This window comes from Sceloporus undulatus, chromosome 1 (genome assembly GCF_019175285.1).
Source record: "Sceloporus undulatus isolate JIND9_A2432 ecotype Alabama chromosome 1, SceUnd_v1.1, whole genome shotgun sequence".
NCBI lineage: Eukaryota > Metazoa > Chordata > Lepidosauria > Squamata > Phrynosomatidae > Sceloporus > Sceloporus undulatus.
Genome location: NC_056522.1, coordinates 289,626,306 through 289,650,553, shown reverse-complemented (window position 1 = coordinate 289,650,553; position 24,248 = coordinate 289,626,306). Strand labels below are relative to the sequence as shown.

Here is a 24,248-nt window from a genome sequence, read left to right as displayed (position 1 = left end):
GTGCTAACTCAACTTGTGTTAGAAGGATATGCAGTTCAAGGTCATAGGTCAAAGAAGAGAGGGAGAGGAGAGGACAGCAATGCTATGGCTGTTCAGTATTCTCACTTTTTAAAAAAATATAAATAAAATAAATTATAGTCAAAGTCTTTTTTCTGAACCACTTGGGCACCAGGAAAACAAAGAGAAACTTTAAAGAACACTGAGGAGAAACTGATAGAGTGAGCAGATGATATGAAGAAATGCAGAAAAACATCCACACCACAAATGGGTGTGACCTGTACATACTTGAGTGGTTGTTTCCCAAGATAATAGTTTGTTGTTTTCATAGTCTTGAGACAGCCTCAAAGTATATTGACATTTTTCACAGTGCTGTCAGATAGTGGGCCATTTTGTCATGGCGATGGATGATTTTCTCACTTTTCACATTTGTTTAAAGTATTTTAGCCACTTTTCTTCACATCAAGTTGATCTGGAGCATAAGCTCAGCTATTCCTCAGAAAGATTCTTTAAAAATCTCAAATACCATGGTGTCTTTCCTCATATAATCAAATTTTGGAAGACAGCGTTCCAGTCAGCCTCTTATCCCATTCCTACTGTTACTCTATCCTATCTTTCTACCTGATTAGAAAATATTCATGTTCAAAACACACAAATTTGCTGCCATCATACCTAATTCTGTTTTAAACCTGTAACTGCTAGATGTTTCCAGGATTGTTGATTATATAACATTAAAAGAATATCGGCTTTTGAAAACATGGCCAAAGGGATGCTGTAATTAGAAAGCCTGGTTGATTTTGGTAGAATCAAAGTGTGCAGTATGTTGTTTGAAAGCCCCACCCAACTATTGCCCAAATATAAAATGCTATATACAAGTATTTGAAACACCTCTAAGTATTCCTTGTATGTTAAAAACCCTATGAAATTTGTGGAGTGGCCATAAACAGGTGACTTGAAGACACATACACACATGTTTTGAAGGGAGTGGGAACAAGAGCCCCTTTCCTATAGTCATAGACTACAATCCTATTGGGATTAAGGCCAAATGTGGAGGTTCTTAAACACTGAAATATAATGGGGATGGAATTGAGGGATGGAGGGTGGCATGTAGGAATCCCTCAAAAAGAGATTGAGGATCACATGTGGCTATGGGCTGCTGCACTTTTCTCAGACCTTGTAATAGATCCTTTAGCACATCCCAAAACCTGCTGGGTTCTTACTGAAACACTACATGATTCACATAGGGGGTTTGCCACACAATGGGGAGTTTTAGGCCAAGGAGAATGTACATGTATTCATCTTTTGGTGCATTCACAGCTGTCTAGGGTACACATCAATAGCAGTTATGGACCTGTTGATGTGGCTGGGAAATCATCTCACCATGTACTTCTGTGGGAAGCTTCCTGATCCTTTCACATATCAGATATGTCAGCTCACAGAGAATAGCAGCACTGTCTCTAAATTAAGACAATGAGGTCTGACTAACTTTCACCTGAATTGTAGGAGTAAGAGAAATTTGAAACCAATAGATACAGGTATTTTTCTTTTGTGCTCATCAGCCTTAATTGTTACTTTTTGCCCTTCTCCCCAGACAAATGTTCCAAATTAGGCAATAGAGAGCCACCCATATACCTCTGTAGTGGCTGGAGGGGAACAGAAAGGGAGAGCTAACATCAGATTTCACCATCTTCTGGGTTTGAGCATTATTGAATATTAATAGCAATGCCCCTAAAAAGCACAGAACTCGAGCCTAAATATCTTTTCCCCTAACAAAATATGTTTGTGATCAGATATGAAATCTCTGAGAACACAGATACTGCTTTCTTTTTAGAGGCAAATGTGGCAGGTCTCTTTCACCTTAGACATACCTTGGTGACATGTTTTAGGCAAAAACAATCTCACCAGCTAAGTGGTGTGACTGCATTTCAGATGAGCCATCATTCTTCAACTGCTGGATTGGTGTAATATTCCCACCAAGTACTCTGTATTTACACTGTGTATGGAACAAAAGATGGAATGGGCTCTTAACTGATTTGAGGTGCTTGGCTTGCTTGATGGATGAAATAAAAGTCAGCTTGAAGTATCTCAGTGCTTTAAAGGACCATCTAAGCAATATTTTCTTGAGGAATGAACAAGAAAAATATTGTTGAGAAATTAATATCAAAACATATTACCAAGAAAGAAAGAATGAAAGAAAAATATCATTGTTGGCTGGTTCATGGAATATACACCACAATGCTATTTACACACCGATTACCAAATTATTAAATAAGCAAACATTTTCTAGTGTACCTATGCAACAAAATGAATGTGCAGAAATTACTGAGGAAGGGAGTTGAGCCTACATTACCTTACAAATTTTTATAATAAGTTTTAAGCAACTCTCCTTTTGTATTTGACTACTATTAAAATGCAAATACTTTTCTAGCCAAAGCCCATTATGTATATAAAATAATGAGCCCATTCCTGTTCTGTTTCCCCTGACCTTGCTTGCTGTCTTTAATGACTAATTATTCCAGTCTGTTCCTTTTATGGTCTTTGGAAAAGGGGTGGATTGCTTTTTAACTGAATTGGACTGAAAATGATAAAATGTTAATCTTTTTTTAAAAAGAAAATCCAGTACAAGATCATTAATGATAATTAATGAGTATGTGGTTGGCATGAGCAACAATGCACAGGTACTGTGCTTTTGACAGTATTAAGGGACTGGAATACATTCACCCCTGTGAAAAAGCAGTTAATAGAATTTGGGATTTTTAAAACAAAAAACAAAACAAAAAATAATCTTTATTTTTGCCACTGTCTTTTGATTCTGCCTCTGTAGTTTTGTCTCTCATTTAGTTTATATCTCTATCACATATTTTTTTAAAAAACCCAATAACATTACAAATAATTTTTCAATATTCTAGACACACATAATGGAAAAACTGAAAACTATGTTCCAAGGCAAGTATGAGTTTGCTAATTCCTGCCAACAACACCAGGGATCAATCTAATGGAGCTAAAAGGAAAAAAAGTGCTGCCAGACTCTCCCCTCCAAAACCCCCGCACAAAAACAACCTATTCCCAATTCTCTTCTGTAGGTTTTGATGTCAGGTAATCTCCAAATATTTATTGAATGCTCAGATGTGTACTGATTATTTTGTGGAGAATTTGATGTCAACACCTGACAGTCAGTGGCATTTTAATTTAAGAATTTGACATACCTATAATTTTCTTATCTATATCAATTGATTTCAAATTTCTTGACTTGCACTCTACTGTGACTTGCCTCCAGTGTTTGCTGCACATTTCAAAAGATTCTGGGGTTTACACAGCATTCAGGAATGATCTTATTTGGCCTCCCTCCCCTCCTTTAATTATCTAGATAAGTAGTTTCCAACCTTTGGTCCACTGGATGATTTGGACATCAGCTTCCATAATTCCTGGGTGTTTGCCAAGTTGGCTAGGACTTCTGAGAGCTGAAATTCAGAACAAATGGAAGACCAAAGGTAGGGAACCACTGATTTGGAATGATCCCTAGCACAGTCATTTCAAGCTATCTCTTGTAGGTAATCTGCATCCTCCCTCATGTGACCTTGCCACCAATGCCACACTTAGTTCCATTGGCTACCATTTTCTTCCCTGGAAACTTGCCAGGGAATAGCAACTAATGGCTCAGGGACCAGCACTTGTCCATTGACCATTCCTTTAAGTAGCACTATCCTAGAAAAAAAACTTACACTCCCTTTTGCCATGCACTACTGAGGAAAAAAAGTTTTCTTGTGTGTGTGTGTCGGGGGGGGGGGGGGGGGGTGTCTACCATGTTTATTTTCAATTCAAGGAACCTCTTGTAAGATTTTGGAAGATGGAAGTTTCCCTAGAAGGCATTTTAAAAATCACTGATACACAATATTTTTATTATACTTTTGCAAGTGAAAAGTATATTTGACAGTATTTGTCAACTTAAATGTAATTATATTTTCATCCGACGGTAAATATTAGATGACATACCACAGTACTTAGTATTTGACATTATGAGATCTTTTATTTGAAGCCTGCCAAAAGCAAAGTAGTCAGGAAATGCCAAGAGTTGAAAACATTCAAGTTTAAATCTTAATGTCTTTACATTCAAATTTCATGTTTGCATCCAAATGTGAAGTCAGATGTTGAATTTGAAATTTCATATTCACATGAGTGAAATTTTGTATATCGTGATGAAACTAGAAAATTCACTGAATATAAATTGTACACGTGTGTTCTATTCAGCTTTGCTCAGTGCCTTTTTGCAATAAGGAGTAGCTGCATTGGGGGCAAAATAATGGAATTGTACCCTAAATAAGAAATATGCTATCCAGATTTCATATATTGCAGTAACTTAAAAAAATTAACGTGTAGATTTAGATATAAAGTGTAGACAGCCAAGAATAGAGTCAAGGAGCATTAGTAAGAGAAACAGAAAATATGGGTGTTCCAGGTGTGAACAATGTTTAATGTCCCACTCTCTGCAATGCTACAAATTTGGAGACTGAAGGAAAGTTCCATTGAGGGAAATATAATTCTTATTTGGGAGAATCTTCGTTCCCACCTCCCAATAGGCACTCTACTGATCTGCACACAACAATATAAGTTTGTTAGTTTTGAAGTGCGGTGAATGGTGATAGTGTTCAAGAACCCAAAGTTGCATTTAGGGCATGCATAAAAAAAGGGGGAAGTGATTGGATATGGACATTGAACTCTCAGGGTTTTTGTGTCAATAGCTTAAATAAACCTAGGACTTCATCTTCAAGTTCATTTTTTCTGTGAGTATTCAGTTAAGCCATGAATGGGCCAAATGCAGTCTTGGGGTCCTTGTGATCGCTAAGGCTGTTTCATGCCTCTTGGTTCCTCTAGAGATATATATTGCTCTTTTCCTGGCTGAAAGAAGAAAGCAAATCCTTTAAGACTTGTAGTTTGCCTTTTATATACTTTGCAGGGCTCCTCTGAACTGTCCAACATAAAAAAAATACACATTTTTAACAACCAGAAATAAGAATTCTGGACACTTCCAGATTTTGAGGTGGTAGCACGTCTGTCATTCAGTGCAGCACAGAGAGTCCACAGCAGAAAATTGTAAACCCCACCCACTCATCTGCCATAGTTGTCCATACCTGAACTAAGCAATTGATAATGCTTCATAGTGCATTATTGTGCTGGAAGTCACATACAGCACCAGAGAGACATCCCTCTGTCTTTTCCTCTGGTGTGAAGTTTGTCCATTGTACCCTTACTCCAGGACCAACCCTATCGTTAGGAAAAATGCAGTGCTAACCTCAAGCAGCAAACACAAAAGTAGTGAGCTATGTATTATTTGCCATATGATAGCATTTGCCCTAAACTAGCCTGTTACCTTCTGGTGCATTGGGGGATACTGCTCCATCACTACAATTGAATTAACCAACCAGTCCAGCTGGATTTGTTACATGAAGTGGGCTTGTGTATCATCTTTGTCTTCAGAGACAAAATGTCTTGGGCAAGCCCCACTTTTCTCCACAATCTAAACATTTGCCAAATGAAAGGGAAACTTTCACAGGCTACAGAAAAAGCTGTGAAGTTAGTCTTCTTGATGTTTTAGTGCAGCTCTGTTTAAAGCAACTGTAAATCAGAAAACTGACATAGCTAACGATTCTCATATCTTCTGTGCTTAACTGCCAGAACACTTTGATTCCTCTAAACTCAAAAGGGGAGTTTTCAGCAAAATATTTGAGGAATCTGAGCATCATATTTACTTCATGATACAAGAGGGATGGTCATTGCTGTCTCACGATGCTCATGGTCAATAAATCATCATCATCATCTTGTTGTCTTTGTTGTCCTAGTCTAAATTATGAATTATTTCTCAGTTATATTAACGTTTCAAAAATAATCTCCCCTTCTCTATCTGTTTGTTCTAGTCAAGAAAAGCAAGAAGGTTTCTCATCCTTTTGTTACAGCTGTTTCTTTCCTATTTGTTTTGTTGCTATTTAGATATAGTCTGATATTATAGTGTAACTGTGAACAATCTGACACAAAATTTAAAATCAAAATGGAAAACAGGAAATTTAATTTTCTGGTGCTTGGTATTAAACCAGTGCTTTATTGTTCCTTTCCTATAGATTTTTGCTTTATGGGAAAGGTTTATGGTGACATTTTTTCCAGAATTGTTACTGAGCATCTTTCCAAGGGAAGTCTATTTTCTAAATGAAGGTGGCTATAGTTTTATTTGAGATAATGGGAACTGTAAGGCATTCTTCATGAAACAAAGCAGGAAATCACTGTAACATATACATATGGATTCTCAGTGATATAAACAAGCACTTTCTTTATAGCCCACATATTTGGAACAGTTTGTGCTACTCTGGCACAGAGTTGCATTACATTGAATTTGCAGCATGATTTAAAATATTCACCATATTAACATGCCAAATGGTTTGGCTCATTTCTACAGCAATGGAAATCTCTAAGCTTGTGTTTGCTGGCAAGTGCTTATTCATTTAGGCAAATAGTTAACTCAGCAAGAGCAGAGCTTGGAAGTAACTCTTCTCAAATAGTAAGTTGCCTCTAATTAGTTCATTTTGGCAATAAGTAATGTATAGCTTCAATTATACCTTAACAAGGGTACAATTCCTTCTGCATTATGACTTTGAGTTACTTGTGCAGGCAACCTTTCAAGTTGCTTTAGGAGGAGGATGCATAGCACATGGTTCAAATGTTGGCTCCTGTTGTCCTTCATGCTACTGCCTTACAGAAATGAAAATACTTACTTTAACTGCTTTTGATTAATTAGGAACCTGTTAAGATTACATTGAAAAATTGTAACTATAAGGATACCAAACTACTCTTTCAGCTATACATTCTGATCAAGAGGGCTTTGCATATGTGACAGAACATAGGATTGTTCCCTTGCTCCTTCACATATGTATTTAAGGAAATTTGATAATATAGGCAAGGAACACATCTCCCCCAAAACTCAGGACCTGAATCCCACCATGTTTGAGAGTAATCAGAATTTGGAAAATACAGTTTTCTGGCCTTATGGTTCTGGTAGTTGTAGTCCACAAAGGTAATGTTCCCATGCTCTCATTGTAATATAACACTTAGCCATTTACCATAGCCACTTATAGGAAATGAGGCAGTACCCCCCTATAAAAAATTCTTCCTCTAATATAATTTTCCTCCAGTCCCCAAATTTCTAGCATTGCAAAAAGTGAGACTTTGAAAATTGTTTGCACTAGAATTCTCATATTGTATATCCTGTGTTAGTATTTGCTTAGTAACTTTATTATTATTTATTTGATTTGATTTGATACTCAAATGAAGTTTGAAGTTACTGCAATGTTAAAAATTTTCAGGGGGGGGGGAAGAATTTTTATACAGAGGGAGCAGTGTCATTTTAAACCCACACCTGATATCTCAGTTAAAGAATACACACTTTTCATGCAGAAAGTCTCAAGTTTAGTCCCTGACCAATCCAATTAAAACAATTAAATATCAGGTATTGCAAAAGAGGCCCATTCACCCAAAGGGCCTGTTATAACTAGATGACTGTACTGGTATGTGGCCACATGGTGCATAGTGTGACTTGAGATAAGGCTTCTTCCTATATTCAACACACTGTAAGACCATTACCTGTATAACCTTAATATTATTGAACAGAAAATTAATAGAAAGTTTTATTCTAATTATGAGGATAGAGATTAAATCCATAGCAGTTTCAATATTAGAATGGCTTGTGGTATCTTGAAAAATTACTGTTAGTGATTTGAAAAAATCATTAGTAAGGGCTGATTACAGATTTCTGCAATTGCTTCTAGTTTTTCCTTTAAAAATAAAATAAAATACCACAATCAGGCCAACTCAAGCCCATGTGGTATTCCAAATAACTGTATTCATTTCATCAATGGAGGCCAACTGGCTTGGTACATCAATCATATCTGAACAGTCATAATAAAACATCAACCTCTACATCACCTGAGATCAACTGGCTAGCTTAGGGCATAAAGGGCATGTTGTCTGGAATTCACACTCATGTCTTGAAACTATGGAGAACATCCAGGAACTATGATTCCTGTCCTCTCTCCACCATCCCAGCCTCTGTTGCCACCTCATTTTACCTAATGATAGGCCTACGCTGTCTGTTTTAGCCAATTTGAAATGGTCTACCACCACACAGCTGTCCATGAATGTTTTTTATTTGATTTCTTGGCTTTATGTTCTCCAGAAAACTAAGGCCTGATACATACGGGCAGAAAGGAGTGCCCCACACGAAGGCTGCAGCAACCAAATGCAGTGGCCTCTGGGAACCCTAAAAAGAACCGCCTCCTGGTGGGGTCTTTTTAGGGCACACACACAGTGCTATTGGTGCCCTCACACATGCTGATGACATCCATGTGACACAGTGCCATTTGGATGCTGTGTCATGCATACGTCATCATGGCAGCCCCCATGTAGATGGGAGCGTGCCATTATGGCATGGTAGGGCTTGGGAGCGTGCGGTCGCTCCACACTCCCAAGCCCTAATTTCGGTCCCAAGATGGTTCTTGTTGCCCATTTGTATAGGGCCATAGTCTGCAAATCTATGAACACTTATCTGGGATATAATGCCACTGAACTTGTAAATCTCCATCTGACTTATATTTCAAGCCAAATTAATATCCTAAACATTATTCTAAATCAAAAAAGCATTCAGTTTATTTTGCACAGAAAGGTCTGTGAATCCAATGTATTATTGTTTCTCCAAGTCAGTCTGTGAACTGGGGTAAGGGGGGGGGGGATATAGTACAATTTTCATAGGAAGAAAAATAAACCAGCACATAAGGTAGGTGTTGTTGTGTGCCTTCAAGTCACTTCTGACTTATGGTGACCCTAAGGCAAACCTGTCATCAGGTTTTCTTGGCCACATGGAAGTTTGCCATTGCTTTCCCCTGAGGCTGAGAGCATGAGCCTTGCCCAAGGCTCACTCAGCAGGTTTCATGGCTGAACTGGGAGTCGAACCTTACTTTCCAGAGCCATAATCCAACACTCAAAACCATTTTTATGCTGGTAACAATTGGTGTTACTGATGATTCTATATTAAAACATTAGGGCTTTGAGAGAGGTCATACTGTAGATCACAGCATGTGCTCCACAATGGTGCAGCAGTAATGTTTTAAGTAGAGTTGATTATTGTGATTGTGCCCATAGCAATATTCCCAAGAAGAATCCAGAAATACAAGTTTTGGTGTTGTTTCATGTGTGTGTGTGTGTGTTCTCATCTCCCCTAGCAGCAGATCTTTTATAAAGACCAAAACACCACAGTATTGTTTAGATTACAATAGGGAGTTACATTCTAATGTATCTATGTTGGGAAGAAGAAAAAACACCTGGGACGATTGTTGCCAAGCTGAGAAGGAACTGGAAAGTCTGAGAGAGAAGAGAGATGATATTATTCAATTTAATTTTTAAAAAAAGTTTTTAAAAAGAGAAAAGCACTGAGACTTCAATTATGCAAAACAAGGTCTACTACACTATTGGTTTCCCATGCCTAAGTTCTCTTGGCCCCATCCTTGATATCTCTGCCTTAACATTAGGAAGAATTTATTTACTGGAAGACCTGTTTGACAGTGAAACAGACTGATGGACTCTTCTACTTTGGAGGTCTTTAAATGGAAATTGGATGAGTGTCTTTCATGAGTGTGAACCCATATGGACAGGCCAAAATAAAGCTGCTTCGGGTCACTTTGGAGGTATGCGGTTTAAGTGATGCATGCCATCATTTAAGGACTGAAGTGTAGCTTTGGTGCAGCTTTTGGTCTCTTAAGATGCGTGTGTCATTTAAATAGCATACCTCCGAAGCAGCTTTATTTTGTCCTGTCTGTATGGGCCCTCTGTTAGTTGTTTATTCCTGCACAGCAGGGGGTTGGTCTAGATTGACCTTGCTAGGATTCTATTAATCTTACATAAGATAGAGGACAAAGTCTCTGAGAGTAGCAGCTAGAGCCCATATTAAAAGAGCAGGTGGTCCAATGGTTTCTGCTAGTAGAGGTATTACGCTATTAATACATCCTTCTATAATATCAAGTTAAGTTATTGTGCATGAAGATATACAAAGTACTTGCAGGCTGAAAAGAAAGCAAATATTTGGTGACTTTAGAACAAGTGATTTTTTTCTCTCCAGTAGGGACTTTCTAGTACCACCTTCTAGTAAGGCACAGGTAATACATGTGCCTTACTCTTGCAGCAGCAGCATCCTCTGTGCTACAGTCCTGACAACTTCAGCTTTATTAAGCATGGTTCATAAACTCTTTGTGTAGGCTTTTGATGGCATGGTGAACATGGCAAGAGCCATGTGGCAGCAAAATACATCAGCTGAACAATTTGCAGTATAGAGCAGCAGTCACATATTTGCATTATAAGTAGCCACTACACCACTGTTCTCTTTGAATGTGAATCTCACTAATGAGTGAAAGTGTCCCAAGACTTTTGTGTTCGCTACTGCTTAATATAGTCAATGATCCTCACAGATTAGCAACCGCAAAGTGAAAAGAATCTTGCCGGCACAATTCATCTGTTTCAATTTCTAACCGATTTGTAACTAAAACTTTGGAAACATTTGGTTAGAAAACTTCAGTATTCTAAAATAGCCGCAAATCCCAATTATACCCCTTTTAAAAATTATGACATTTTATGTATAGATTACATTCTAAGAAGGACGTCTATATAGGACAATTTACATTCTGATTCAGAGTTTTCGACTGAAGCTAAAATAAGAAAAAGAAAGGTCACAAGCAAACACATTTCTGTTTACATCTACACACACAAACATGACAAATCTCTCTGGAAGATTAAGAGTCTTCCTCAATATCATGGGAGGGTGCCTTTTGATAGAGAGGAGAAAAGCCCAAATAGGAAGAAATTAGAAGAGGTTTTATAACTACTTTTCATAGCTATTTTAAGGCAGGGAGCATGGAAGGAAAGCTTTTGGACCACAGCTTCACAAGAACCCTGAGACATCACCCTATTTTTTGAGAGATTTTTGAGGAACCCAAAATACACTGAAACCACTTATGCATGTAGCAGTTTGTCCCAGTCCAAGACCACCCTAAGGATAGTCTTTCCTATTGCTTGAACTTTAATATCTTTTCCTCTGCAGATTTTTAAATATAAATTACTTAAAAGATTAATGCATTATCCTCTGCTTGCAGTCAAAAAAGATCCAAGCCCAACTGAAGGAGCTCCGCTATGGGAAAAAGGATTTGATTTTTAAGGTGAGTTTGTCACTTGAGCTGGGAAAGGGTATTTGCTTACAGGCAGTGTAACATCAAAATAATCTCACCAAATAATTTTGATTCTTCTAACACACACACATACACAAGCAACACACACATAGAAAAAGGATTTGAGAAGAGCAAATATGATTTCTTTGAAACATTCTCTTATCTCTCTTGGATTGCATCAGTTTTACCACTGTGGAAATGTTCTTAAAGATCAGAGATTCTCTAAGCAAAGGCAGGTAATTATAGAGTTTTTTATCATTTATTTCTATCATTTACCAATTTATTCTGGGTAAAGCCATTCATTTAACACTTGAAATTCTTGTACATCCAGCAAAATTACAATAAATTTCCATTAAACTTTCTCCACTGTTATACAAGTTTGAAGCTGAAAGTATTTACGAAAATCTTGTGAAGGTGTTGACAACTTTCCAGTTTTCTATCATTATGAAACATGAAAACTGGATTATTTATAAAATCCACAAAGGACAAACTGTCCTGTCAGCTTGACACTGAAATCCCTGTTATGAGATATATACAAACTATCCAGATGTTTAAAAATAGAATTTTTACAAGAGGAGTAAGCTTTAAGAAGTATTATACTGGTTATGCCTTTTATAACTGTAATGAAGATTATAGATATGGTGATGTTTTGTATGTTATGGAGCTAAAATGTGTTCTGTTGATGAAGATGTGTAAAGGTTTGTAACACAGGCCAGTTTTAGCTAAAGACACCAGAAGGAAAAAAAGGCAAAAATACCTTCCATGTTTACATTCTGCATTGGGGGGGAGGGAATTAAAATGGCCTCTGCCATGCACAGCCACTGTCTCAAAGATGTACTCAAAGCAGCCTTGTTGGGATTCTGACAGCAATTTTATGAGGGTGCATTTGTACAAGACTGGGAAGGAGGAGAAGATGGTGCAAATTATTTTGGCCCAGCAGTCCGGAAAGAAACCCACAGTCCAACTATGTTATACTTTTGTTTTTCTTCATTGCATCATTACTTGTTTATTGATTTTGATATACATTGGAAAAATTGCCCAATTTGAAATTTCATGTAAAGATATTTGTCCTGTCCACTAAGGGCTCAAAAGTGCTCTTGGGATGGCCAGGAGGGAAAGTGGAATGCCTTAGAGTCCCTGCCGCAGCATGAAATAGGATCTGTGCTGATGTAGGAGACCCTCCCTATGCTCTGAAACATCAAACAGCCACTTCACTATCTACTCTGCCCCATTTTCCAGCCTGGCCACTCACCTGCTCCCTTTCCTTGCCACTGGAATTGCTGAAGGGGCTCCCATTAGAGGGCCACTGGGTGGCAAATCTCCAATTTCTTCTCAAACGAAAAGAAGTCACATTGGGAGAAAGGGAGGGGAGAGGAAAAACAGCCCCTTCTTTGAATCTTTGCCCATCATGCACAGCTGGGAGCCCCTTTCTCATTTGGCTGAGAGGCAATTATCCAGCCATCTGGCCCATAATCATCCACTTCTGCCTGCTGCACAGGGCAAATTATGGCAAAGAGCTGGGGCACTGGCCTTAAAAGCCAATAGGTGTGTGTGTGTGAGAGAGAGAGAGAGAAGGTGTTGCGTGCATGTATGGCAGAGAGAGAGTTAACCATGCCTGGTTCACTATTTCCATCTGTAAAATAGGTATATGTATTCTGAATATTTTTCCCCTTAACTTTGAGTGGCCAACCCATAGCCAATTACCTTATGTGACTTGGCATTTCATGTTCCCCTTGACCCAATATTGAAAGCCTCCTACTAGCAATCAGTCCAGATCTGCCAAGCACAAAGTAAAAATGGGGATAGTTAGAAGGAGAAAGAAAAAGGGAAAATGGATAGACTCAATCTGCCCACTTCCACCCACTTTGGGTTCTAGGTATACCTGCAACTGAATTCTATCCAACCATATTGGAATGCAATAAATTAAACAGACCCCAAGATATCATTTGCTGTAGAACAAAGAATGATTGGATGAAAGGTTTTCTGTTTCTGTCTCTGACATTCATTCTCTATTCTCCTTAGTACTTATACCTGTGGAAGCCACACTACAAATTATAAGGTGGAATATAGACCGACCCTTTGGGGCAGCCTGCACCCACTCTTTTCCCTGATGGATCGGGGCCTCAGCGGCCATAGCAGCAGCCCCGGAGGCCCCGATCCACCATTTTTCCAGGCCTCGGGGAAGTGGCAAAATGCCGCTTCCTCATGGCCTGGAAAGGGGTGTCCTTGGGGCTTCATGCCCCAAGGACACCCGACAGTGGCGGGGAAAGAGAGAAAGGGGCCACTCAGCCCCTTTCTCTTTTGTATCGCTGGCACAGCCATGTAAAGGCTGTGTGAGCAATACAAGCGGTGAAAGGAGCTCCATTTCGGAGCTCCTTCCGGTGCTGCTGAAAGGGTGCCACAAGTGCCCTGCAGCGGCTCCAGGATGTAATGGCCATGCCACGCTATTTGGACGCAATGCGGCCATCATGTCAAAATGGCAGAGCCCATGTAGACAGGGTGCCGCCATTTTGACATCCTGGTGACGTACTAGAGTTGCGTGCAGCGTATATAAGTGACGCCCCGAGGCAACCCTAGTACATTGCCAGGACAGGCTAAAAGGCCCATCTGGATAGGGCCTAAGTTTAATAAATTATGACATCTCCAATAACATACATAGAGCAGACATGAGAGTGGAATCTTATCACAAAAACAAAAAGCTTTCTCCTAGCACAACCATTGACTTTAATGGAAACATCTTTCTCCTAGAAAGCTATAGCGATAGTTTTTTGTGGGTTTTTTTTTGGGCTATGTGGCCATGTCTAGAAGAGTTTATTCCTGACTTTTCACCAGCATCTGTAGCTGGCATCTTCAGAGAATGCCAGCCACAGATGCTGGTGAAAAGTCAGGAATAAACTCTTCTAGAACATGGCCACATAGCCCGAAAAACCCACAAAAAAACTATGGATGCCAACCACCAAAGCCTTCAACTTCAAAATATAGCAAGTTGGTGTGAGGAAAAGGGGAAAGTCTTGTGCTGAGTTTTCTGTAAGGATTCTCTCCCCTCCTTCCAACCTGCATGTCTGTATTTTGAGAAAAATTACATACATGATTGCACAGCACATGTGAAGTTCACATCTAGTTTGGCCCTCAGTCTCATGTTTCTTTTTTTTTCTTTCTTTCTTTTATATTATTTATTTTATTAAGTTTAAAAAATACATCAAGAGAAAAAAAAGAGGGGGGGGAAACCACTACGAACATACATACAATCACATATAACATGTAACAATCTAACTTTACTATAAACTATACAATAAAACATATGTCATAACCTCCTACAGTATCTCTCCTCCCCAAATATCTAAACCAGATTCTATATCTATCCCTCCTCTTCCCACCTTAGACTCTTCCTATTAAGTTCCATCTTTCCTATTCTTCCTTATATTTCTTACTTACCTCATCTTCCACTCTCTCTACTTTCTTTCTCTCTCTACTTCTTTCTTTCTAACCTACCTACTCTTACCTTCGTCACTTACTAAATCCCACCTGTCCTACATACTCCTTCTAACCAACTCAAAAACAAAACAAAACAAAACAAAAAAGACTCTCTTTCTACCTTACCTAACGTAGTCAGGAATTCTCACATATCTTCTCACTCATCCCCACATTAAAACCCTTAACTTCCACCACCATTGATTAATAAGATCGTATACTCTCTTACCACATAGTTATCTTCCTTCAAACTAAGTCAGTTCACAAGCTTTTAACTTTGGATGATAACATTTTTTCTTTCTCATATTCAAAGTATGATTAAGAAAAAAGAAGAGAAAATACCACTATTTCATTAAAAATGAAAAAGGTCAGTAAATATGCCTATTATAATTCTAAATCCAGAACGCACCGATTCAGTCTTATGTTTCTGACAACAAAATCTGTCTGGATTGCATTATATTAACTGAGGCTGCATTCACACTGCAGAAATAACGACACCACTTTAACTGCCATGGGTCAGTGCTATGGAATTCTGAGAGTTGTGGTTTTGTGAGATATTTAGCCTTCTCTGTCAAAGAGCTCTGGTGTCACAACAAACTACAATACCCAGAATTCCATAGAATTGAGCAATGACAGTTAAAGTGGTGCAAACCTGAATTATTTCTGTAGTGTGGATGTAACCTGTAATAACTTGATATCCCATGTTGAAAATAAGTTGGCTGCACATATTCGACAATCAGACTGTGTCCATTTCAAACTGATTACATATCTATCAAAACACAACTTTGAAAAATTATGATATGAATCAGTTCCCAGAGCTTTTCCAAAAACAGGGACTCACAGTGGTTTGCAAAACTAAAATGTAGAATAAAGAAAAATATTGGCCCTGTACAGATGTGTGATTAGCGGCGTTCTCATCATGAACTAGGGCTAGCTGAGGCTGCACATTTACATGCCCAGCAGCCCTAGTTCGCAAGGAGGCCACCATAATTGCTCACCCCTGTCTACACGGGTGGTGACATGATGGCGCAGCGCCCAAACTGTGCTGCCCAGAAGTGATGTAATCGGGGCATGCGAGTCACCAATTGCATCCCTTACAGGAAGCTGCTTTTGGCAGCTTCTTTTTGGTCCGAAAAGGAAGCACATCATTCCTGCGCCTTTTGGTTTCTGTGGCAATGATGCGGGGCAAAAATGAGTGACATGGAGCTGCTTGTCTGTCAAGCCCAATAACCTAAATTGGGGAAAAAACAGCACACAAAAGCCAGACAATACTTGTTATTTCCCAAGAAACATGTATTGGAGGCCATTAGTGGCATCCTCCCCACCAAAATAAATGAGTAGTGTATTAGGGGTTTTCCAGGACTCTTGAAAAAAGACTTTATACCTCCTGAAGAATCTTTCTTTAATGTTGTGGGATTCCCCATACAGTGTGTGATGGAGGATGAATCAGCAAAATAGAGTGATCATGCTTTGTATATAGGTTATCCTAATTTTTAAAAAATCTTAGAACACTTTAGAATAATGAAACCATGCCAAAAAAAAAAGGAGCAAAACTGTAACCCAACAAAATGTAAACAAAAATAATGAGCAGACAACAAACCATGGGCATGAAAACCAATTTAAAAGTTGCAGCAAGATTTAAGTCACCTAGTTATTTCACTGAAACATTTTTAAATTATTATGCCTGTTTGTTTTTGTTTTTTAAAATGTTTTGTTTTTTTAACAGAGCAAAGCATAAACATTGGTGAAGCAGTATTGGCCAAGTAGTTAAAAAGTTATAGGAATAGTACAGTGTTATAACTACACCAAAAAAAGGAAAAAAAAGTGTGTGTGTGTGGGAGAGAATGCTTATATGTATCATCAATTCTGAGGCTTCTATGTTGTGGTTACAAATTATTCCAGTTGGCTTTAAATCATCTCTCAAGCTGAGATTTCCAATAAGAGAGGTTGTCCTCCAAGGATTTTTAGTGTAGTGGTTCTTAAGTTTTGTTGGGTTAAAACCTTATGAGAATGTGAGGAATGCTTTGACCCATTCCTCAGGTAAATGAACTTATACACAATTTTCAAACATTAAGGAAAGAAGCTTAGGGAACAAAACCTCATTTTTCTTGTGTCAAGTTCATGAAGTCTCTCCATGGACACCATAGGAATCCACAGGCCACATGATTTAAAGTAAACTACTGACACCAGGAAATAAGAGGAGTGTTCTCTGTGCCAAGTCTTGAGCTAATGCAACTGATGTAATGTTGTGTTGCATAAGAAATCAGTGTGATGATCCAGAGGAAAAGGGTTTTAATGTATCATAAACTCTTCATACAAGAAAAGAGAACTGAAATCCCATCAACTTGTTCTGTTGGTGTTGGGCAATCAGTCACATTGAGTCTTGCATGACTTCAGTATCTCTTGCACTAAATCCATGCACTAACAAATCTTCTGCTAGCTCTTCTGTTAGTTTCAAGAGGTGATGGCCCACCCCATCAGAATTTCATCTGGTGAGTTGAATCCAGATTTAAATTGATGTAATGGGGCTGGCAAACTCTTGAAACATCTTCAGAAACTAGTCACTTTTACTCCATAGACAGAATGATGTGGGTTGCTTGCTAGCTTACCAAATATTGTCATCTGTTCCAAGTCTTCCCATTGAATTAAACTGAACATTAGTCTGATAATTTTCAGCATGTTGCTCATCTTTTATACAAGAACTAATTCTGTGTCAAAATAGATCTTGAATTAATTATTTCTGTTGAAATAAAAAAGATAGAAAAAAGGTGCATGATATAAACATTGACAATGCTGCTAGGTAGCTAAACATGCAGTAATTATAATAATTATCCTTTCAAATGCAATCCTATTTCATGTCAGAATCTTTTGTTTTACTAAATATTACTAAAATCATTAAGTATCTGTATACAATGAGAATTATTTATTATGCTTAATTAAATACTAATTTGGGGTTGTTGGTTTTTATTTTAAAAAATCTGTTCTGTTATTTAACTTGAAGTATCTGTGCTGTCTGTGTATCACTGAAAAATGTACCAGCAGATAATAATTATGCTTTCCTCCCTAGTTATACTGGAAAGTTAAACTGTGATGACCTATGGATGAATTACCTATTCAGAGTTTTAAAAAACAAAGGAGAAGTGACTTGATAATTTATACTGCTACAGAGCTGGATGGTATTTTAAGGACCATCTAATCTAACTACCTGTGGGCCTGAACAGACAGGCCAAAATAAAGCTGCTTTGGGTCACTTTGGAGCGCAGCTGTGACATAGCTTCTGGCCTCTTAATATGTGTGTGTCATTTAAATTGCATACCTCAAAAGTGACCCAAAGCAGCTTTATTTTGGCCTGTCTGTTTGGGCCCTGTGTTACCCTAAATGAGTGGGGCTAGTAGAGCTTCCACTAGCAATTGCAATCAATCTGAATTAGTTTTGGGAAACATTCAACTTGGCTATGTGAGACAGGATAATGTGATAAGCAAGATACAGCACCAGCTATGCCGTTCTTGCTATGTAGACCCAAGGAATGAGGAATTACGCATATGTTCATTTGGAAAAATATAAAGTATCATACATACTAAGATAACACATTAAAATCACAGCATACTGAACTAACAGAATACAGGATATTGGAAGGGGGCATAAAAACTGATGGTTCATTAAGGCAATAGACATCTGTCTTGAATACAAAGGTTCAGAGAAAGCCAGGAAGAATGAGGACTTGAGCCATGAGGGTTAAGCGTACAGATTTCAGGAGAGGACAAGAACAAAGGACTCAGACAAAAGCCTGAGGACAACAGTTGTGATTGCAAGGAAAACAGGCTGTTGCACCTGTAACAAAAAAAGTTTCATTTTGGGGGTGCTATTTATACTCTTAATCTATGAGAGTTCTGTGGGGAACCAAAAGTTTGATTACCTCTGAAACAACTTTAGAAGGTTTCTAAACTGAAATGTTTGTTTGAATGTTTGGGAGAATGAGAAAGTTTAATTGTGATGGATGGTGCTTTATGGATTTTACAACACTTAGACAAGATCTGGATACCCAAAACTAAGGGCCTATACAGATTGCCCCTAAGGGGTGCCATGCAGCCACCCCTTTCTTGGCTGGATCAGGCTCGCAGCAACCTCACTCCATGGTCTGATCAGGTCTCTGGAAAACGCAAAAGGGAACCACAAAAAGCATCTTCTTTTTGCGCACTCCAAAGGATGCCATAGCCATGGCAGCATGACTGTATGGCACGCCTTCAGCACTGCATCATGTGGCTGCAGCGCTGGAGTTGCACCATTGTGCTGTGCACTGTATGGAATGGCATAAATCATCGTGATGCCCTGGGGGCAGAGTTAGGGCATCCAGCATCAGAACCCTGACTCTGCCCACAGGCAGGTACAAAGTGCCAGGTGTACAGTGCTTAAGAGGACAATGTCGGGTGTTGAGGAACACATAAAAGACAAAAGAGGGTTTTGCCCTTGTTTGATCTGGCAGCGTTCATCTTTTGATTGTTGGTTTCCTATCAAAATGCAGAGTAAGATGTGTGTGTGTGTGGCTGTGCTCTTTCTTGAAAGCTTAGTCCCCACACTGTTCCATTCTGCATGGCTGCAGCTATGTGCAGTTCACAAGCCCTATATCTGGTGTTTTCTGCGTTATTGTACACCATGTCCATACATACTAGCATTTTTAATGTTTCAAATAATATCTGAATTGATACATGTATTAGGCGATGTACAGAGCATTACACCTGCTAGTGGAGAAATCCATAGCTAAAGGATTTCTGGAAGGAGTCTATTCAACTTAAGTTTACTAATGCCCATTGAAGGAAAATCTATCACCTCCAAGTTAATGTATTCCATTATCAAGCTCCTCTTACCAAGAGGAAGTGCTTCCTAACGATTACTCAGATTCTCGTTGTGAAGGTGAGACTCATCCACCAAACTACTTTTCTTGGATGGCAGCCCAGTGGGTCCTTTTAATAATAATAATAATAATAATAATAATAATAATAATAATAATAATTTATATACCGCCTCTCTACAAAATGCAATCAGAGCAGCTTTTGATCCCACCTCTGCCACCAATATGTCACGAGAAGTCAACTATCCCATCAGTTTGGCACCCAATTTGTGATGCAACAATCAAACTCAGTTCTCACTTCTAGTGCCACCTACTCTAGAACTCTCTCTAGATGCCAGCCCTCTGGGTCATCAAATCCACCCCCACCCCCACCAAGCTTGGCACTAATTACTCATTGAAAACCACACACCAACTATCTGATGCATCCCAAACCTAAAAGGCTTTTCTCTCTATTGGTAGCATTTTGAATATGTTTCTTTAAGCACTTCAGACAGTTTCTTGTTGAAGAAACAAAAGGAGTTTATTTACAAATCAGGTTGAATACAGTATCTTTCTTTAGTGGATGGCATTCAAGATGGATATGATATATAAATACTATAGTAGTTACATGGTTTAACAGTTTCTTTTGTTTATCTATGTCATTGTTTCTTTATAACCTTATAAATGTTTCTCACAGAACTTTAATTTATCTTCTGTATCTTTTGACCCTTCTGGTTATCTGTGATTCCACTAGTCACCAGCACTGTATCTCCCACAGGATATTTCCACAACAATTTAATTAATAAATTTCCTCATCCCTATCTCAGGTACCTAAAAACATTTTTCCAACTGCCCCGCACAGCAGCATATCCTAGCCTCAGTGGCTTTTAACCCTTCAGGATACACTAATAATCTCTGAACATGGGTACATAAAACCCCTTTTAACTGCACCTCACAGCTGTCTCCCTGAGCCTCCTCAGGTGCTGAATCCCTCCTGGTAAAATAAAACTCTCTTAACTAACCCTAAGCACTGCTCTGTCCCTCTACAGTGCGCCCGTGTTATATGAGGGTGCGCTTTACGTGGATGTTTATCACACTATACTCTTAAAGTGCTACAATTCCACTTTGACTCCTCTAGCTGCCTCCTGTTGCATTCTGGTATTGGCAGTTTTAAGGAGGGGTATTTAGAGGTGGACTTGAGTGTACGCGCTCAAGCTGTAGGGAGCATGCAGAGCGCGCGGAGTGGCACGTCCCATTCAAATGAATGGGGTGTGCGCCTGGGGCGCCCCTCACATTCCCGTGCTGCTGTGCCGCTGCTTGAGCATAGGCAGAATTCGCCTTATGCAAGGGGGGGGGGTCCGGAACGGATCCCTGTGTAAGGCAAGGGCCCACTGTATTTATACTCATTCTTGGGAACAGCCCCCACCTTTTCTAGTTTAATTCTCCTTGGCTGTGTTCTCTCTACACTAGTTTACCTAGAATAGGACCTTTAGCAAGACGGAAATCACATGCACAAATAAGCATTTATTCATTTATTTACTATTTATGGTATATCCTGCCTCTCTTTCAATGAGCTCAAGGTTACTGTATGAAACCCACTTTATCAGTACTACAACCAAATAATTCAGGCTCAGAAAGAGATAAAAAAATTACCCAAAGAATTTCATGCTTCACTGGGGATTTTTACCTGGTTTTCTGGCCAACACTCAAATCACTATGCCACTTTTCCTTTATGGAAAAATGAAATAAATTTTAATGGTGCTTGAGGGCCCATCCAATTTTATGATTATATAATTGCATGTCTAACCTTGTGAAAGATGGTGGAATTGCATGAATAATCTATTTAGTAGGAAAAGAAAGTTAAAATTAAATTGCTGTTTGCCCCAATCAAACAGTAGATTGGTATAAAACCAATTGCTCCTTAAAGATCTCCATGCATGTAGCTTCAGCTACTCCAAATACTGTAAACATTGCTTGATTAACAGTGCAATCCTGTTGCCTGGAAAGAAGTTTCACTAAACTAATCTGACTTCCTTCTAAGTAGCATATATAGAACTGTGTTAAAAGTGCTATTATACTAGCTAGCTTTTTTTTACTACATCTCAGAAGTATTTTATTTGTTTTTATTCCAAAATCACATAATACACATTAACTTGAAAGATAACTATCCAGATGCATCATTGCAATGCAGTACCAAATAGCAATACTGCATTATAAACCTGATGCAACGGTGGACACTTTAGGATTATCCTCTCTATAGTAAAAGTAGCTATTTACATACCATTACAAGAATTATTTCTAGTAGTCATTTAATATGAAGGTGGTAGGAAGGGTATGATTCTTCTTCCCACAGGAAAAGACAATGTAGACGTGATAAACACATCTAAGCAACAAAGAGCTGTTTTCACTCTTAAAATGCAAAGTCACAGCCAGATCACCCTCACTACCATTGTACTCTGAACAAGAAAAAGAGGAAGTTTATCAAGCCTGGCAATGGGTAATATTTTTTTGTTGTTGTTTCTGTTTGATTATTTGTAAGAAATTACAAAAAAAAAATATCTTTGGAATGAAAATTAAAAAGGAAGGAAGGAAGGAAGGAAGGAAGGAAGGAAGGAAGGAAGTGGTTTGAGTGGTTAACTCTTAAAAATCTGGTTTTGAATCTTTATATTCAACCATCTTAGTGCTGAGTGGCAACTGAAACCTCTTTTTTCTCCTTCCTTTAACACATATCTGACAGGCAGATATTTTATGGTCATTTCCATCATGGAAATAGCTCTATCTATTAAATGAATATGGCCAGTGCAAACTGGTGACAATTTAATTTGAAGATTCTGTAGTGGTTGGTATGGTAGTGGTGTTTTTGCCAAAAGGAAAAAAGAAAGAAAGAAAGAAAAGAAGTAGTATTTTTCAAACTTACCACGTGAACGAATTTCTGGTAAAAAAAATGGGGGGGGGGGGGGGAATAAAACTAATATATTTTTCCATGTTTAAATGTCACCTAAACATTTGGAAGATCTTATTGATGGTAAGAGCTGTTCAATTATTGAATATGCTGCCTCAGAATGTGGTGGAGTATCTTTCTTTGGAAGTTTTTAAACAGAAATTGGATGGTCATCTGTCAGGAATGCTTTGATTGTGTCTTCCTGGATGGTAGGGAGTTGGACTGGATGGTCCACATGATCTTTTCCAAATCTATGATTCTATAAACAAGACTATATTCTCCTCAAGGTCTGTCATAGCCCAAGGCCTGTGTTGTTCTTGGAAGGTGAGAGAATGTACAGTATAGGCCAGAGCTAGTTGTGTCATGTGCATATTTGATTTTTATTGGTGTGGGACATTCATATGTAAAGATAGAAAGCAAGTAGCAAATATGTGCTCCATTTGCATTAAATACTATCTTATATGCAATGTTTTGATTGTTGGCCAACTTGTGAAAAAAGAAACCAGACACAGATAATAGGTTTAAAACAAAGACCACTTTACTAAGTTGCCTATTTGTTAATTCATTTGTTTTCTTAGGACAACTGCAACTAAGGGGGAGTAACCTAGTGTGGAAGCAGCTGCAGCAGGTGGTCTCTACTCCTGACTTCCTCTGCAGCTTCCTCAGGGTGATAACATCTGAGCCTCAGGGAGAACCCAAATGCTGGGTTACTCCCTGGCTGACCCACATCAGAAAAGCCAACTAGAAGATTCCTCTCCCAGGCTCTGAGGCTTAAAGAGAGGGTTTATCCTTCAGTCCAGCCTTAAGGAAATCCCCTTTCTTTGCCTTCCAAGTCCTAAAGAGGCAATTCCAGAGACATCCCTACCACCAAAATGGCGACCTAGGTGCTCACCATATTCAAATTCTCCCCCCACTATCTGCCTATTTAGACACCATCTTAAGCCAATTGTCCAAATCTGACTGTGACGGTGTGGCGTAGGCAAAAAAGCCTGTGGAAAAGGGGCAGGTGACCAAGAAACTTCACACTGTGTAAATGATGAGTGTGTGAGTTGAACGCAAAGTGAAAGAGGTCAGAGCTGAAGGTGGCAGGGCATATAAAGGCCTATGGCCCCACCTTCAGACTCCAATTACCACGGCTTGCAGTCCACAGTATACTTTTAAATTTTGGTCTTGTGGTCCTGGGAGGCCAACAAAGTGAGCCTCCCCACCCAACGGCTTCACTGAAGGCGGAGGAATCCATATTATATGAGTTCTAGTTCTTATTTGTTTCCATGAGAAATAATGTCCTGGATGTAAACGTATTTCAGGGAAGAAGTATGAATTAGTGTAGATGTTTGTTGGTTTTTAAATGCTTTTCCAAAACACAGTTGATGATTCTGAAGTGTTCTTTGTGAGTTGTTTGAAGCTATCTGTCATGTGCCAAATCCTCTATGTAGAACTGTTCCTTTTATTTTATGTTTTAATTTTGTGGGGAGGAAATGTGAATAGCTAAAGCTACACAGAATGCAAAAGTGGTCAGATGAGACCTACAGTTATTCCAGTTTGTCTAAAATCATACATGTAATGGACAGAAACATGGATGTGGAGGATTTTATGTTTCAGAAATGGCATGTGGAAGACATTCATGGATCTAGTGCAGTGGCCTCAGTGTTGAACCAGGATTCCAGGAGACCAGGGTTTGAACCCCCTCTCAGTCATGGAAGCCCACTGGATGACCTTGGGCAGGTTACACTGTTTCAGCATCACGGGAAGGCAATGG

The 24,248-nt window shown here is 38.8% G+C and overlaps 1 protein-coding gene across 3 annotated transcripts in view; it reads left to right on the top strand.

The window, feature by feature from the left end:
• Positions 1–24,248, top strand: part of LUZP2 (leucine zipper protein 2) — a 469,570-nt gene that overhangs the window by 316,625 nt on the left and 128,697 nt on the right. For 2 of the 3 annotated variants that reach the window (XM_042446122.1, XM_042446120.1), the window contains exon 7: positions 11,178–11,240. The exons of the other annotated variant lie outside the window; for it this stretch is intronic. In XM_042446122.1, the coding sequence (XP_042302056.1) occupies positions 11,178–11,240 (63 nt within the window). The remainder of the gene's footprint in view (positions 1–11,177; positions 11,241–24,248) is intronic. 3 annotated transcript variants of the gene reach the window in all.